The sequence below is a fragment of the Olea europaea genome, unplaced genomic scaffold (genome assembly GCF_002742605.1).
Source record: "Olea europaea var. sylvestris unplaced genomic scaffold, O_europaea_v1 scaffold1429, whole genome shotgun sequence".
NCBI classification, from domain to species: domain Eukaryota; kingdom Viridiplantae; phylum Streptophyta; class Magnoliopsida; order Lamiales; family Oleaceae; genus Olea; species Olea europaea.
Genome location: NW_019231824.1, coordinates 142,672 through 162,226, shown reverse-complemented (window position 1 = coordinate 162,226; position 19,555 = coordinate 142,672). Strand labels below are relative to the sequence as shown.

The window sequence follows — 19,555 nt, the reverse complement described above, 5'->3', positions numbered from 1 at the left end:
TCTTTAAAGACCGGCTTCCGTGTAATTTTTCCATGCTTTAAATAGTTGTCGACCCAAAATCACAATTGATAGCCCAATAATTAGAGATGAGCCAAGAATCTTATGAGTGGACAATATATATTCTTGGGCTCAACCCATTTAATAATGGCCCAAATACTTGAACTATTGTTGCCGCTATATATATTCGGCAAACCTGTTTGGCCTGGCTTTGAGCTTAGCCAAACAGCGGGGTTCATATATACTATCCCATATTATTGTTTGAGAGATTATTACATTACACACAATTTATACTCCTCTGTCCTTATTCTTGAGAAAAAATGACTGCCCAAGTTGTGATTTTCAACCCTTTACAGTGCTTCTTGGTCCTGTGTGATTGTTCCTTTTTTACTTCTATGCCGATATTTGTCTCTGGATCCTACAGTGTGCCTCTGGTGACCCCTGTTTGCTCTATTTTTTTCCTTGATTCATTGTCCTCTTTACGGTAGTCTTCTGACTACCTCTTGCGTGACTGTTATGGTGTAATTCCTTTGTGGTTTGATGTAAGATTCTTTGGGTTGGTCCAGCTTGGTGTTGTTTTGTGGTTTTGGATTGTGAATCTGAGCTCAGTAAATTCACTTCTTGTTGTATTTGTGATTTTGATAGGTAAGTTTTCGTCTTATAATAATAGTGTTCATTTAATTCTTGCATTTCAATTGAGTTTGCCTTCGTGTTGTTTTGTTTATTGACTAAGGGTACATTATCCGAAAACTAGTATCAGAGCAGATAATCGCCCATGTGATTGAAAGAGAAGCTCGATTGCCTCTATGTGCTTTTGAAATTGAACCTGTAATTTTACTATGACTTGGAATGTGTAACTGTAACTTTTTGCCATTGATTTTGCAAATAAGGACTCCTTTGTACAAACCACAAATAGATTCACTATGGTAAATCAACTTTGATTTACTTATCTTCTTTAAATTTCTACAATAGCAGGTCCTCGTGTAGGTTAACTATTAGGATTGGAGTTATCGTGTGGGATAATCATAGCTGTTGCTAGACATTAGGATTACTTACCTAATACCTGTGATATTGTCATATTTGGCCATATTGATTGTTGTGTAATTCTATATTGTTGTTGAGCTGTTATTGATTATAACTGTTACGTAAACTAAACCGACTCAACAATTCTCTTGATATTTAGGTCATGAATCTCACAAAACTCTTGTAATTTAGACAAGCATATATTTGTGACCTTTGGGACATATTTTATGTTATTATCTCTTTGAAGGTTGTTTACGTGCTACGTATCTTATTTATTAAGATATCTATACATCATTTTGACTTGGATGTCTTTAGTATTAAGGGTGACTTTTCTATTTGCATCAAAATGTGAAAATAATTTTAGTACAACAAAAAGTGTCTAATGTCGTTGACAATCCTTTTCTACTACTGTGACCGAAGATCTTAAAAAGAATACGATGAACTTGCATAAACCTCTATTATCTTGCATTTATCTGATTCTATTTTGCGAAAAGTTGGTAAAAAATGATTAAGCTGAAAACCTTTGGAAAAAGCTTGAAGAACTTTATTTGCCTCAATTCTTGCCCACTGAATTTTTCTTACTTGAAAAAGTTATTTTAGTTTCAAAATTGGTCCCTCAAAAGAATTGGATGACAATCTTGATATTTTCAATAAACTTGTACAAGATATTAAAAATTATGGTGAGAATGTTTTTTGATGAATATAAAGCTATTATTCTTTGAGTGTTAATCCTGATGTAAATAAGAAAGTAAAGAATGCAATCAAATGTAAAAGGGAGACCCTTACACCCAATATAGTCATTTATTTATTAAAGAGTAAGGAAAATAAAATAAAAGATGAAAGAAACAAGAGAAAAACATGAATAATTCATTAAATGAGGGGTATATCTCATTTTTAGGGGTGTTAACATACAAAATGGTGTTGGCAAGAAGAAAGGTAAAGGTAGATCTATATCATGGAAAGGACAAAGGGTAAGAAATGTTATGGTTGTCAAAGCTAGAACATTTCATATGTGAGTGCTATAAAGAGAAGAGCAAGTTGAGAGATCATAGCGGCAATTGATAAGTGTCATTTCTACACTTATTCGAGGTCATAAAAGATGATATTTTATTGTTCTTTGGATAAAACTCTACGTAACTTGTGTTATATTATATTTTATAGGTTAAACTCAATGTTTGATGAAGAATTGGAAAAACAAATGCAAAAATAGTGAAAAAATGTCGAAATCCAAAAGCCGACGACTAAATTGCAAACAATCTATAGAAGAGATGGGAGACAAAATGAAGATCAGAGATACCAAGGATTTAATTGGATACAATTGAAATATAAAGGAACAATATTACAAGGGAAAATGATTCGATCGAATCAAATACAAAATTTGGGGACTACAATACAATACTTCAAAAGTTGAGTTGGATTGCAAAATGATGATTTAAGAATACCAAGAGTCGAACGGAGCTGAAGAGAAGTCCATAGGATGACAATATTTTGAAAAGGATCAAAATACACGCATGAGAATGTTCGTAAAAAAAAATTGCACTATACTTAAGCATAGGCCTGTAGGCTTACGTATACGAGATACCAAAAATCCACTCCTAAAATCAAATCACTTGTACTATGCGTACACATCAAATGAACCATGCATACGCATGGTTCAATTCCCAAAAAAAAAATAAAAAAAAATTGTTTCCTTATTTTATTTTGAAAATTTTTTGTTTGCAATATTTTAATCACCTATTTATACCAAGAGCCGTCCAAAATGGAGGCTAAGAACGAGGCTGCATCATCAATATCAAGGAAATTGTGCAAGATTCTTGAAGATTATCCGTTCAAAATCAATATTCCATTCAAGAAAAATGATTTCTTTACTTTCTTCCATATTTCTTTGATACAAGTGATGTCTTTTCAATATTTCTTGTATAATTTACTAATTAGGATGGTTGGCTAAGTTTTTCATTGTATTGGATGAATGATAAATCCTATTGTTTGTTTGTTTTAATTCAAGACAATTAATTTAGTATTTCATAATTTTTCTTGATTGGTTTTGTATTTCCATTGAATTATTTAATTGTTTGATTACCAATTAGATAGTAAGTTACTTGTTGTAGTGTAGTAAAGCTCACAATAAATCTAAAACGCAGTAAAATCAACACATAGACAATAGATTTTATGAATAATATCTATGACATGTGCAATCATGTGTGATAAATTCTATGAATCAATGTATTTTTCATATGAATTCGGACTATGAATAGGATCGAGTCGTCTTAAACATAGGTTTATTATGTTTTGGGAAAGAATATTGAATAAAAATAGATTATCAATTGTCTTGAATGCATGAATTTACTAAATTATAAATTAAAAGTTGAATTAAATGGTAATGGAGGGATTCATCATTCCAATACAAACATTCACATATTAAGTAAATAATTTATTTGCTTTGTTAATTTAGGACTAGTGTAGACAACATATAAATCACAACTCTCTTGATATCACCACACTTCGAATTTAAAGAAGCTATAGAACTACAAATTAGACCTTATTCCTCGTGGGAACAATACTCTTAACTCACAAATCTTATTACTTGTACAACGATTTCGTACGCTTGCGAGTTTTCTACAAACAGTATTGAACAAAATGAGGCAAAGTTCTATAGAGATGACCCTGGTGAAGTTTATATGATCTTAAATTTTGAACCAATTGAAATTAACCTGTCTATAAACTACAATATGCATGAGTGAATTCTTGACTTCGGTGCTCCATTTCACGTTATATCAAATAAATTGTGGTTTGATCATTTACATGAGTCTAATCACGGACATATAGTTGCATAAGGAAGAGTCGAATATAAGATCACTAATGTAGGTATGACTATCAGATTTAACGATGATTTTGTGCATACATTAAAAGAAGTTAGGTACAATCCACATATAGATAGTAATCTAATTTTTATGGAAGAGTTAAAGGTACATGTTTCACTGATGCACTCGAGCACTCTGTGATGGAGTGGTAAAAATGTTAAATGGAGTACTTAGAGTCTTTAAGGTTGCTAGAAGCACTGACATATACAACACACATGCTAAAGTAATGGATAGTTTAAATTCCATTAACACTGATCTCATATGAAAGTGGCACAATAGGTTAGTTCATGTTATTGTTAAGGGACTTAAGTTCCTTAACCATCATTGTGTGATTTGTAAACATTGTAGGATGTCATTTTCATCTAGCACACAAAAAAATCTAAAGTGTTAGAATACATTTATACTGATCTATGGAGTTTAGAGAGCAATCTCACTTTTAGTGGTAACAAATATTTTTCTGTCTATAATTGATGATTTCTCCATGCGTGTGTATATTTATTTATTCACAAATAAATTTGAAACTTTTGTGAATTTTAAAAATTGAAAAACTAAAGTAGAGAACTGAAAGGTAAAAGGTAAAATATTTACATGCTAATAATGATCTCGAGTTTTGTAATGATAACTTTGATGGTTTGTGTAATGAATTTGGCATAACTTGATATAGGACGGTGTCTTACACTCCTCCTAAATGGGGTTGCTCAAATGATGAACCATACTTTACTTATTAAAATTAGATGTATGATGTTGAGTTTTGGTGTGCCTAAATCTTTTTGGGATGATGTTATTATGACTGTATACTATTTGACTAATATGACTCCGTCTACTGCTTTAAATGGTGACAGGCTATATGAGAAATTGTACGATAAATGTGCTAATTATTCTATGCTTGGAATCTCTGACTATATTTTTTTTTCTCATCAAAGTGAGGAAAAATTAGAATCTAGTGCTAAGAAATGTGTCTTTTTAGGGTACCTTGAGGCACCTAAGGGGTATAGGTTATGGGATAGAAGCCACAAGGATGTGAGAATAATCATAAGTCATGATAACACTTTTAATGAGTCTAAGATGCCTTGCATGAAGAGTGAAGAACAGCAAGAAAATATTAGGAAAGAGTTCCCAGTTGAGGTAGAGAGAGTTAGTGTCACATCCCCACTACCTCGAGTGAGGTGGAGAGTAGAAGGTGATGAGAATATTGTTGATGAAAATCCTATCGACAAAAACCCTCTAATTCACTACCAATTAGCCAAAGATAGAGAGAGAAAACCATGTAGAGAACCTCAAATGTTGGCCTACATTAATTATCAAGATTTTTTTGCCTGTTGTTAAGTATCCAATATTAAGGTCATGCTTGCTTTTGTTGCCAACTATGATTGAGAACTTGAACAACTTGATATCAAAATTGCTTTTTTGCATGGTGACCTTGATGAAAAAATTTATAAATCAACCCAAAGATTTTGAACGTAAAAATAAACCTGATCATATGTTTTTTTTAAAGGAATCTCTTTATAAGTTAAAATGGTCTCCGTGTCAGTATTATAAGAAAGTTGATTCTTATGTGCTTTCTATTGGTTTCAAGATGAATGATTTTGACCATTGCTTGTATTACCTGCACCATAACACTAATAAACAGTGTATGTATTTTTTTTTAATTTATATGGACAATATGTTATTAATTAGGCCTAACATGAAAGTGGTAAACAAGATTAGAATTGAATTAAATAAAGAATTTAAGTAGAGTTCCTTACTCTAATGTGGCTTCGTTATTGTACTTAATAGATTGTACTAAACCTGATTTGGCTTTCACTGTGAGTGTGTAAGTAGTTACATGTGTAATCCTTTGTAAGTCCACTGTTAAGTTCGCTATTGAGAGTGTGAAATTTAAAGGTTTTACGAATGCTAACTATAGTAGAGACATAGATAATAGAAAATGGACATCTTCTTATGTGTTTACTCGTGTGATTTAAAAATCATAACTCCAACTTATTATTGCTCTCTCCACTATTGAGTCCGAGATATAACTGCCATCTGAAGTTATTAAAGAAATTTTGTGGTTTACGGGTTTACTTAATGAACTGAGTGTTTTAAGTGATAATGTAATTCTATATTCTAATAGTCAATCTGTCATTCATCTATGTAAGAAAATTATGTTTCATGAATGCATTAAATAGATGGATGATAAGCTACATTTTTTATTAGAGATGTAGCATCTTAAAATTTGATAAAACTTGAAAAGTGCATCTTGATTATAACCCTGCATATATAGGCACTAAGGTCCTCCCTCCGATAAAGGTTAGAAGATGCCTTACAATTCTAAATATGGGTAAACGTATGTGATGTTTCAAAGTTATTTGAAATCACATTGTGCAACTACTAAACTAGCTTTTTTTTTCCTTTTTTTTTTTTTCCATTTATAGGTGTATTTGACATAAATGTGGAGATTTGTTGGGTATTTTGATACAAAATAAATTCGGTCTATGATGATTAGTTGGATTGGAATAATATTCATAGGCTTCGTTAGAAGCACATTACTGAATGCTTTAAATATTTGTCGGCCCGAAACCACAATTGGTAGCCCAACAACTAGAGACAAGCCAAGAATTTTATGAGTGCACAATATATATGGGCTTGGTCCATTTGGTAGTGCCCAATCACACTTGACCTATTATTGTCCTTGTATATATTTGTCCATATTCTTAGTTGAGAGATTATTACGTTATTAGTTACTATCACGTGTGTTGCACGAATTTTGTATTTATCATATTTTTATTAGCGTATGAATTTTAGTTTTTTGAAAAGTTTTTGAAATAATATCTAAAAATATTTTTATGATTTAAGAAAAGGATTGCAAATTATTTTTACAATTGTAACAGAATTGTGTTATCTGGAAAAATATATACTTGTATATTTCATGCTTGAATAAGAAATATACGAGATTATACAAACTATTTTGTCTGCATTTTTTGATAGTGTTGATATGATTGACTTGAATGTGAAGATTATGTTTCTAAATTTTGTGTAATTCAATATTGAAAAATTGAAGATTGAGCACAAAATTATAAATCGACTTGTATATTCATATACGTTTTATATTTTATCATTCATATATTTTAATATTTATTTTATGATTATGTTGAAAAAATAAAAATCTGGAAATTTTTTCTGACATTTGGTTTGGTAAATGAATGTACGGTATACTGTATTCTCGGTATTTGTAAGTACAAAAATCGATATATACGGTAAGCAAAAAAAATACGATAGGTAGCATATACGGTAAATTGTTTGCTTATATGGTAAGCTACAAATACGGTAAACAGCATATAAGGTATTGAAATTTATTGTAGTGGACGAAATCGAATTCATTCATACCGTATATACACTTTACATTCCATATATGCAACATATCGTGTTTACGCTTATCGTATTTGCATCATACCGTATTTATATCATATCGTATATACAGCACGCCGTATTTACAGCATACCGTATTTGCATCATACAGTATTTACAACATACCGTATTTGTATCATATCGTATATACAACATATCGTATTTGTATCATATCGTATATGCAACATACCGTATTTGCACATATTGTCTTTAGATATCGTATTTGGCAGATATTGATTTTTGTATATACCGTATATGCATTTTACATACCGTATATGCATTTTACATACCGTATTTACACGTACTGTATTTGTAGCTTACCGTATATGCAGCAAACCGTATTTACAACATACCGTATTTGCATCATACCGTATTTACTGCATACCGTATTTGCATCATACCGTATATACAGTATACCGTATTTGTATCATAACGTATTTACAACATACCGTATTTGTACATTGTCTTTAGATACCGTATTTGGCAGATATTGATTTTTGTAATTCAATATTGTTTTCTTTTTTATAATTGTATTTTCGAGAATTTAAAAAAAAAGATTATGAAATTGCTAATTTTTAAATGTATTTTTTTGTTGAAGATAAAAAGATTTTTTATGCTATTTGTAATAAAAAAAATTTTATTGTAAATTTATTAGCCCTCTTTCACTGAAACTTAATTACAAGAATCCACCAAACCTAAAATGTGCCTATATTAACAATCAGACATTATCATAAGCCATATAAGGTAAAAACACAAAGTAACAAACTTTTTAGAAAAAAATTATCATTTGCTCCGAAGGTAAGCCTTGCATTTTTGTGTTGTGCAAAAAATTAGGAAATATAGTGTTGGAGGACTAAGAAAAATATGTTTTGTTATTGTATGACATATGGAACATGGTCTTGTATTTATGCTTGCTATAAGAATGGGATCTGTTTGACAAATTTTTGTAAATCACTTTAGAAAACTTCCTACTCAATTTTGAGCAAATTATAAGCATGGAATAATTTTACATAGTAAAGATTATGCTTTTCAGAAAAAAAATTTATCTTTCCAGTCATCTTGAGTTATAATTTTGTCTTTTTTCTTCTCTTTCTTTTTTACTGTTTTCCTCTTTTGTTCTTTTCTCCATTTTTAGAGTATGATATTGTATAAATTTAGGTACATTGTAAAATCGAGCAATCTTACAAATCCAAGAAATATTTAATTTGACCAGAAGCAAGATATGAATGAGCTTAAGATATATTAGTTTAGTAACTTGCTAGTAGAGTTCACGAGAAATTATAACAAGACCGTAGAACAAAGGTTAGCACTTAGAGTTTGAACGAGTAAGTAAGTTTCATCAAAGTATCTAAAAGGATGATCAACTTGATTTCTCGATGAGTTTCAGTACAATATTAAAGTTTGACTTGACCAATAAAAATATTAAGGTGTTTGAGAGATAAAATATGAATTGAACAAAAATTTTGCAATTTGGTTGAGAGAGAGGAGTTTGAGAGAAAAAGAAATAGGGTTGTACGAGAGAAGAAAAATAAATGGCGTAAAAAAGTAAGGAAAAATAGATATTGCGTAAAGAAATAGAGAAAAGTAAGGAAAGTAGAGAAGGATAAAAAGGAAAAAAATATTTATATCTCCGCAATGTGCGAAGAGATTTATTTATTTATTTATTTATTTTTATTTTTTTACTTCGCACTGTGCGAAGAGTTTGCCAACTCTTCACACATGGTTCAACTCTCTCCACAATGTGTAAAGAGGTTTTATATATATAGACACACACACACACACACTTTCCACTATGTGAAGAGTTTGCCAACTCTCCACACTGTGCGGAGTTTTTTTTTTTACTCCACACATAGTTCAATTCTCTTGGCATTGTTCGAAAATGTTTTTTTTTCTCTCCGCACTTTTTTTTACTCCGCACATGGTTCAACTCTCTTCGCACTGTGCGGAGAATTTTTTTTTATTTTAATACTTATCACTCTGCTAAAAGTTTGTCAACTCTGCACACATGATTTGCCATCTCTTCGCACTGCGTGTAGGGTTCTTTTTTTTTTTTTTTTTTTTTTTTTTTTGGTGTTTTTATATTTCAAAATTATTATTATTTTTTTAAAACTAATGGCATGATGTGTGGAAGAACATTTGTCTGAGCATAAACAAAATGAAAAATAAAAAAATGACATCATGCACAGTAAAATTGGATTAATTTACAGTTACATCAACGATAGTCCTATGTTCTCCTTTTTATAAGAAGTTAGACACATGGTTTATACTCTTGTGTCCCTATGCTTGAGAAAAAAGCGGCTATCTCTGTTGTTGTGGTCTTCGATCCTTCATTGTGCTTTTTGGTCCTCTGTGTGACGTTCCCTTTTTCCTTCTCTGTCGGCGTTTGTTTCTGCTCCTACAGCATGCCTCCAATGACCCTTGTTTGCTTCGTTTTTACCTTGTTGCTTCATTGCCCTCTTTACGCCAATCTTATGCTTACCTTTTGTGCAAACATTGTAGATGATTCCTTTGTGGTTCGAAGTTATGTGAATTAATTCCAAAAGCCCATTTATATAGGGATTTAATAGATCTTAATTAAAGTAGAAAAATGAGATAAAATCTACAAATCAAATTCTAATTATATTTCCTAATAAAATTAAATGATATCTCCATTAATATTCCTATTAAATTTAAATTAAATAATATCTCTGTTATATTCGCATCAACGGGATATTAAAATTGTAAGTTTTAGTTTCTTGATGTAATTATGTATTTTTTTTTGTTCATTTCAAAAAATAATAATATAAATTTGTGCATTTCATATTTTATTCACCAAGGAAAGGAATATTAGCTCTAACAATTCCGTTGCCGTCTACCAAAACGACTGGTACAAGGAGCTTAGCCACTTTCTTCTTCATCTTGGCTTCTCTAACTCTCGTGCTGGACTTATATGCTTAGGACCACTACTTTGGATAGCTAAAGACCAAAGAGATGCTTCCCATACCAGACATTCAAAGGTATATTTTTAGGACCGCCTATATTTATTGTAATCGGTCTCATGCCCGAAAAAATAAGGAGTATTGTAACTTGTAACTTTTAAGTTATAACAATCAAAGAATCAACTTTTTGTTGTTATTACTACTCTTATGTAATATGAGTTAATAATTTAATTGAAATTAATTTTTCTAACCCATCCCGGCTCTAGCTTGGTTCGCAAGCCAACTATTAATGTTGCCACCATAGACATAGTTATACTATCAGGTCACATTTCCAAAATTTAAGGTTCATTTACAAACTCTTAATGTTTTTGTTAACAAATAAAATACTTCTATAAGAATAATACTATTTAAGTGAAATTCATTGATATGTCATCTTATAAATGATCCACACCCTACATTTAAAATGACATATCAATTAATATCACCTAATTACGGAAAAGTAAAAAATTGGAGATAGAAACATGAAAGAAATTAAAGTGATTTATCATAAGCTGGTAAGTGTATTTTATACACTTATTAGGAGCTTTAAATAATGATATTTTGTAATTCTTCTAATGAAATATAGCCTAATTCATGTTATATTGTGTCAAATAGGGAAAACTCTATGTGTGATGAAGAATTGGAGAAAATACTGCAAAAATAGTGAAAAATGGCGAAATCCATAAGTCGAGGACTAAATGCAACAATCTATAGACGAGACAGGCGACAAAATAAAGATTAAAGATGCTAAGGATTCATTTGGATATAGCTGGAAGATAAAGGAACAAGATTACAAGATAAAATGGCTGGATCAAATCAAATACGAAGTTTGGCGACTAAAATGCAATACTTTAAAAGTTGAGTCGGATTACAAAACGATGATTCAAGAACGCCAAGAGTCAAATGGAGTTGAAAAGAAGTTAATGGGATGAGAATTTGTTGAAAATGATCAAAATATACGCGTCAGTTCGGCAAAAAATTGTATTATGCCTAAGCATAGGCCTGTAGGCCTTACGTACACGAGATTCCAAAAATCCATTCAGACCAAAACACTTGTACTGTGCATAAGCACAAAATGAACCATGCATATGTATAGTTCAATTCCCAAAAAAAAAAAAATTGCTTCCTTATTTTGTTCTGAAAACTTTTGGTATGCAATCTTTTGGTACCCAATTTATACCATGAGCTGTCCAAAACATGGGAGACCTTCCTTAGACCTAAAAATATTTATATTCTACGTATTTTGAAAGCAAAAAACAAGATTAAGCATCAAGATCAAAGCGGATTATACAAGCTCATTGAAGAATATTCATCCCTTTTCAAGATTCAAGCCAAATAATTGGATTTCTCCACTTTCTTCATTATTTCTTCTTTTTGGGTATGTTTTTCCAATATTTCTGTATAATTTAATCATTAGAATGTGGCTAATTTTTCTATTGTATTGGATGAATGATGAACCCTATTTTTGTTTATTTCAATTTAAAACTTTAATTTAGATATTTCTTGATTGATTTTGCATTTTCGTTGCACTATTTAATTGTTCGGTCATCAATTGAATAGTTAGTTACTTATTGTAGTGTAAGAATACCCACAATAAGTTTCTATGGCATGTGTAATCATATAGATAACCTAAACTAACTACATGATTTTCATATGAATTCGAACTACGAATAGGATTGGATCATGTTAATCATAGGTTGATGTATCTAGGAAAAGAGCATTTAACATATTAGCGTTATCGATTTTCAAAAATACATGAAATTAACTATATTATTAATCGATAGTTGATATAGATGAAAGTAGGGGGAATCATGAATCCAATTCAAGCACTCACATTCGATAAAACCATAATTTACTTGCTTTGTTAGTATAGATTAGAAATAGTATAAACAATTACAAAATCACTCTTTTCGTGTCACTACTCACTCGAATTTAATAGAAATTGTTGAACTATATTTTAAACCTTATTCTTCATGGGAACGATGGACTCGAAAGAACAAACCTTATTACTTGTACAATGATCTCGTACGTTTACGGGTTTCACAAGAACAAATTTTTGGCACCGTTGTCGAGTAATAACAAATTTAATTTTAGTTTAGTAATTTGTGTTGTTTTGTTGATTTTAGCTACCCATCTTGATCTCTCGTTTGATATCCTTTCTAGATTCCATTCAGCAGTGCATCTAGATATTAATGCTAGCTGATAAAAGGATTTTTGCAATAAATAATCTCAAAATGAACAATAGGGAAGAAGATATCTATTGTGAATTCTGCTATGGAATGCATTATACTGGCTACTACTTGAATACATACACTGATCCCTATCAGCTTAAGCTTTTACAGTTTAAAAAATATTTGAGATGTCGACTATTAGCAATTAACACATCTTTTGAATGCTACATACCTATTGTGACACTCTTGTGGGATTTGTTCATTCCATGTTGAATGAGGATGTACTTGCAAAATATTACATAGATATTGACAAGTTGGATGAAGACAAGCTGTGTGTGGGGGATGGTGTATTTTGGTATGAATTTAAAAGGTGAGGTTATAATCCACTCATAAAATTTGAAAGAAAAGAGTTTCCATTGCTCATGGATGTAAATTGTGAACCAGCCATTCAACCTGAGGAGGTGTCAATTATAGAAAATGAGAGCGAAGATTATGAAAGTTCAAATACAAATGAACAAAACGAAGAGGAGATAATTAATGAAGAAAACGTTAGACCACATTCTGTCGATTTCATTATTACCCTATTATTTAATTTGTAATTAAGCCCGAAGAGGATGAAGAAGTCTACATAGTTAAATTTGAATCGAATGAGATAGGCGAGTCATATCACATTGAAAAGGGCAGTGCTAAGACTTGTAGAAGAAGCGAAAAGTGGAGCAAAATGAAAAGAGGCAAACTAGCAATGCATCAAAAGCATTCTTCAAAATTCCATAATGCCGAAACAATATAGTCAAGCTAAGGACTTTAAACAGATCGCTTATTGGGAGGCAACCCAATCTTTCTTCCTTTTTATTTATGATGCTTTCTAGTCATATGATTATTTAGATTAGTTATTAGTTTTAGTTGGGTACTTATCATCCATTTTCCATTTCCCCTTAAGTCCTCGAGATTCAGTTGGTTTATTAGATGTTTGAGCTAAGTAACACTTGTTCCAGATATTTGATCTTAAATGTTTTATCTGATTGTATTGTGTATGAACATGACATCGTAGAACACTTAAACCAATAATGACCATAAGACAAGGGAGAGTAATAAAAAAAGTTAGCTATTGGATTTCACGAACATAGCAGGGGAGCATTTTCCCCATTTTCTTCGCCATCCGTTATATGGGGATTTAAGATTGAAGACATTGAGAACAATGTCTAGTTTAAATTTGGGGGTGGAAAACGTAAGTTTTCTTTTATTTTGTGTATTTTTTTATGTGTTTTATTTATTTAGATAAAAAAATTTAGAACTATTTTCTTTTTACGTGCTTGTGTGAGTTAGTTAGCCTGACTGACAATGATGAATATATTGAATTATGAATTGATCTATGAATATTGAATATGTTACATACTTAATGTTAATTTTTACTTTTCCATGTGAAATTGATATATATTGAGACGGGAATTAAGTTAAGCATTGTGTAGGAATGAGTTGATTTCATAATTGGATAGGTTGAAATAGTGTACTATAGATGCTAAATCCAAAACCACTAAATTTTACATCTTTAGACCCAATTTAAAATAGTTTGGAAAGATTTCATTGTTGTAGGAAGATATAAAACTGTGTGAAAGTCTCAAGTTAGAAGTCGGTTTACTTAGATATGTATTTAATGAGGGACAATGCACTAATCAAAGCAAAAAAATATATATATATTTTATTTGAAAATTTCTTTTTGTAGTCTTTATAACTCGAGTTATTAAGCATGTAAGGGTTTTAAAACATGTTGCCCTAAAGTCAACTGATTTGGGAGTCATCGACCTAAAACTTATCACAGGGGGTCATTTTAAAAGTTTAAGGAAGAGAATACTGCAAATAAAGAAAAAAGTGATAAAAAGAAGAAATTTGAGGAAAAAAATTAAAAAAATAGAAAAAGCATATGCACGACACAAAAGACGCACCATATGTTTTGATTAAGTTCTAAACACTTGTTTAAGAAAATTTGACTTTTGATGTGGGATTATTAGCCTAGTTGAGTTCTGGAGATTGAAGCAATCAAATTGTGGAGAATTTTTGTTTATGAACATATTGACTTGCAATCAGTGAGATTTACCTAAATTGAGGTGGGGATAGTATAAAAAAACAACCTTAGATCATACACTTGAAAGGAGCAAAAAGAACAATTTTGGGGGTGTGCGAATCTCACAAGTGAGGACAAGAACTTATTCGACTATTAAGGGTCAGAAATGAAACAACTTATGAATTCATAATGCTATACTTAATTCTTCACACACACATCGACTTTGCATTGGAAAAGTAGACCTTGATTTTTGTATTGTGATTTTGAAACTGTGATTAGATTCAATATCATGATTTCAATTTTAAGAGAAAATACCAAGTTAGCTAGCTAAATATTCTGCATGCTTGTGTGTTTGTTTTAAGTTAGGTTAGGATTTTGTTTGAAGGCAAACAAATGTTAAAGTTTGAAGGTTTGATAAGTGTATTTTATACACTTATTTGGGACTTTAAATAATGATATTTTGTAGTTCTTCTTATGTAATATAGCCTAATTCATGTTATATTATGTCAAATATGAAAAACTCTATGTTCGATGAAGAATTGGAGAAAAGAATGCAAAAATAGCGAAAAGTGCGAACTCCTAAAGTCGAGGACTAAATTACAAACAATCCATAGATGAGACAAGGGACAAAATGAAGATCAAAGATGCTAAGGATTCATTTGAATACAATTGGAAGATAAACGAATAAAATTACAAGGTAAAATGGCTCGATCATATCAAATACAAAGTTCGGAGACTAAAATGCAATACTTCAAAAGTTGAGTCGGATTGCAAAACGATGATTCAAGAATACCAAGAATCAAATGGAGTAGAAGAAATGGGATGAGAATTCGTTGCAAATGATCAAAATACACACGTGAGAAAGTTCAGCAAAAATTGTACTATGCTTAAGCATACGCCTGCATGCCTTGCATATACGAGATTCCAAAAATCCAGTCAAGAAACCAAAACATGTGTTCTATGAGTACACACAAAATGATACGCATGGTTCAATTCTGGGAAAAAAAATTTGTTTCCTTATTTTGTTCAGAAAACTTTTGGTATGCAATCTTTTAGCACCCTATTTATACCAAGAGCCGTCCAAAACATGGGAGACCTCCCTTAGACCTAAAAATATCTATATTCTACGTATTTCGGAGGTGAAGAACAAGACTAAGCATCAAGATCAAGGCGGATTATACAAACTTATTGAAGAATATTCATCCATTTTCAAGATTCAAGCCAAGGTACTGGATTTCTTCACTTTCTTCATTATTTCTTCTTTTTGGGTGATATTTTTCTAGTATTTCTTGTATAATTTAATCATTAGAATGCTGAGCTAGTTTTTTCTATTGTATTGGATGAATGAGAAACCCTATTTTATTATTATTATTATTATTATTATTATTATTATTATTATTATTATTATTATTATTATTATTATTATTATTTGTTTATTTCAATTTAGAACTTTAATTTAGATATTTCTTGATTGATTTTGCATTTTCATTGCACTATTTAATTGTTTGGCCATCAATTGAATAATTAGTTACTTGTTGTAGTATAGTAATACTCACAATAAATTTAGAACGCGATAAAATCAACACATGAACAATTGGTATTAAGAATAATATCTATAGGATATACAATCTTATAGATAACCTAATCTTAATGTATGATTTTCATATGAATTCGGATTAGGTATAGGATCAGATCGTGTTAATCATAGGTTGATGTATTTTGGAAAAGAGCATTTAACATATTAGCGTTAACGGTTGTCAAAATACATGAAATTAACTAGATTATTAATCGATAATTGATATAGATGAAAATAGGAGGAATCATGAATCCAATACAAGCAGACACATTCGATAAAATCAAAATTTACTTGCTTTGTTAGTATAGATTAGAAGCAATATAAACAATCACAAAATCACTATTTTCGTGTCGCTACTCACTCGAATTTAATACAAACTGTTGAATTATATTTTGAACCTTATTTCTCGTGGGAGCGATGAACTCGAAACTCATTATTTCTATTACTTGTATAACGATCTCGTATGCTTGCGAGTTTCACGCGAACATAAGCATACTTATCATCTTTCGAGTTGATTACTTGAATTCTTTATTGTCCTTCTCACTCTATTATTTACGTCTCTTGTAAAATATAACATTTTCGTTACTCATAAACCATTTCTTTTTTAAACTTGATTCCATAGCCTTTGATTTTCCCTGTCTTGTCAAACTCGTCTGAGTCGAGACAAATGCCATAGAAGGAGCTCTTACTACTCTAGACTAGGTTGCACATTCATAGGCTGCTCGTTGCATTACTATTAAAATTATACAAGCTTGTCTATTTTGGAGTTTTAATTTTGAATTCTAATAGTAGTGTAGAATTTTTATTTTTTATTTTTTTCATTTAAATCTTTGATTTCTAATAGTAGTGCCGATAAGAATTTGAAGACATCATTTGATAATGGATATGATTTTCCTTGTTTATTTTTTAATTTAAATTGAGAATATGATTTCATATTATATCTATCTCATAATTGAGTATTTGAATTCGTGAATTGTAGGTTTTTCCAACAATATTTAACCACATCTATTAAAACATGATATAGACGGTAAAGAATTGATAGCCTATTTGGAATTGGGTATAAATTGTTCACCAGAGTTTACACCCCATCATATTGACATGAATGAGAGAAGTCCATGAAGAAATAACTATTAAATTTGAAAATTTGTGTAAAAAGATGGATAGACAAACAATGGAGAGTATGAGGTGGGCACTCAAATCGTAGACATCAAGAAAATCATAAGAATTATAAGTAAAACAAACAAATTAATTTGAACTTCATGCCACCTAGAAATACTCCTAATTATCCTTTTTCAATTGAGGTTTCTTCTTGATAATAAGTTGAAATGCAGCTTCAAAATTGCAATAGCTTTGTAGACGTTGGCTAAACAACTTTTAACTTTTGTTTAACATATTTGAACAGTCCTAAAATCCTAACCGCGTCCTAGATATAGAGAGTAAAATTTCAATCTTAATCAAAACAATTCGTTACATGTTTCACTTTACGAATTATGAATCTTTAACAATTGAAAATCTTGACAGTTACTCAAATTTGAAAGGAATTCTTTCTTGCCAAAATTCGTGACTTTTGGCCGATTACGAAAACTATTTCGAGACCATCAGCTTTTCTGGACCTGTTCCGCTACTATAGAAATAATAAGAAGGATTTGGGCAGAAGAATTTTCTGATTAAAAAATTCAGCCCACTTAAAATTTATTGATCAGAAAATAAAAAATAAAGTGAAAAAGAAAAATTAACGGAATGTGCAATAGAAACTTGAGACTAATTAGCAAGATAATGCTTGGCTAAGTTTCACAAGTTTAATTTTATATTCACTCGACTGCTAGACCTATGGTAAAGTGCAGAATTGCACTATATCGAAAAGAAAGATTACGTGTTTTCAAGCTTACATCTCTCTACTTTCTTTCTATTATAACACAAAACTCGCCATAATATTTTTTATGCGGGATAAAAATTACTTATAAGAATTTTTCGAAGTACCCCTAAAATTACGTCGAATTATGAATATGAAATGTATATTGTATATTAAGCTCTACACATCCAACGTATACTAGGGATTAAATTTTTTAAAACTTGTTTTCAACAATAAATTTTGTGAGATCCACAACTTTTATCAACTTTTAAATTTCATATTTCATCAATTTTTATTAAAATTTACTAAAAGTTTGATTTTTAGCTAAACCAAATAAGGACATAATACACTGGGAAGGAGAGAAAAGAGAAGAAACAAGAAGCATAATTTGGCATTGAACAACAAAGAACAATACAATATACATAACATTAATCCAAGTTTAGTTAGAAAATAATGTTTCACAAATCTCATTAAAAACATCAAAAATAATTCCATGATAAGAAACTTCATTCAATGACCAGAAACAGTGCAACAGCTTCTCAAGATCATTGCCTCCAAATATCTGCTTCTCCACAATCATTTCCACCATTGATGCCATAAAATCACTGCGTGGATCCTTTGAAATTTTCTCCATTGCATAACTCTCTTCAGTCCAATCCTCCACAAGTCGAAAAGAATTCGTTGTTCTTCTACGTGGATTAGTCTTTCGCATTTTCGGGGAGGTTTTCTGCTGATATTTCCTGGAATCACTGTAGTAAATCTCAGTTGAAATATCGGAAACTTCAAAACCAACTACAGGGACAATTCTGCTCTTTTTGCTGGTTTTTTGCCCCTTTGGAGCGGATTTAACAGGGTTTTGAACTGTTTTACAGTTATTTTTGGTGGTTTTCTGGCTGCATTGATCAGTGAATACAGTATTATCAATTCTCCGGCTTGATTTAGTAAAGGACTCACAGGAACCTGTAGATGAAAGGCTAAAAAACTTGTTTGTTTCTGCATCAGCTTCAGTTTTTTCCTCGCTAAACCACCCACTGTTGGATGAAGAACTGTGGTTTATAAACTTCTTGGAACTTTCTTTGTCCTTGCCTTTCACATTCAAACCCGAAACTGGCGTCACAGGAGGACACCTTCTTCCATGTGTATCAGAACCCAAAAATAGGGTCTTTTTAGGATTCTTCAATTCATTCTTTGGTGGCTTTTTGAAAGAAAGTTCATGTTCATGACGATTTTGACTGGTTTTAGGCTTGTTAAAGGAGGGTTCTATTGCATCTTGTTGGGTTCTGAACTGGCAAGAAGTAAAAGAAGAAGAGAAAATGCTAGAAACTGTGTGTATGAATTGATTAATCTCCATGTATTTTTATTCAAATTAAAAAGCGGGGTTTGGAAGTGCATTTTATATAGAGAAGAGGATGCAAAGGCTTGTGTCACTATAAATTGTCTTCTTGCATGTTGCGCTTGTTTCTAGGTTCATGTGAACAAACATGGTACTATGCCATTTTTGTAGGTTTCATGTCAGGGTAAATGAGGAGCGTTACGTTAGGTTAAATGTTGATGAATACTTTTTGAATTTTATGACACGAATTCCAATACATCTTTCATTAAGCCCCGTTTGATATCCACTAAAAAGAGTTTTTTTGGGAGAAAATGAGTTCGGATATATATATGTGTG

General features: G+C 30.9%; 1 protein-coding gene across 1 annotated transcript in view; it reads right to left on the bottom strand.

The window, feature by feature from the left end:
* LOC111375877 (transcription repressor OFP1-like) overlaps positions 1-19,237 on the bottom strand; it is a 44,410-nt gene extending 25,173 nt beyond the window's left edge. The window contains exon 1 of the mRNA XM_022998790.1: positions 18,349-19,237. Within this exon, the coding sequence (XP_022854558.1) occupies positions 18,349-19,237 (889 nt within the window). The remainder of the gene's footprint in view (positions 1-18,348) is intronic.
* Positions 19,238-19,555: the final 318 nt, after the last annotated feature.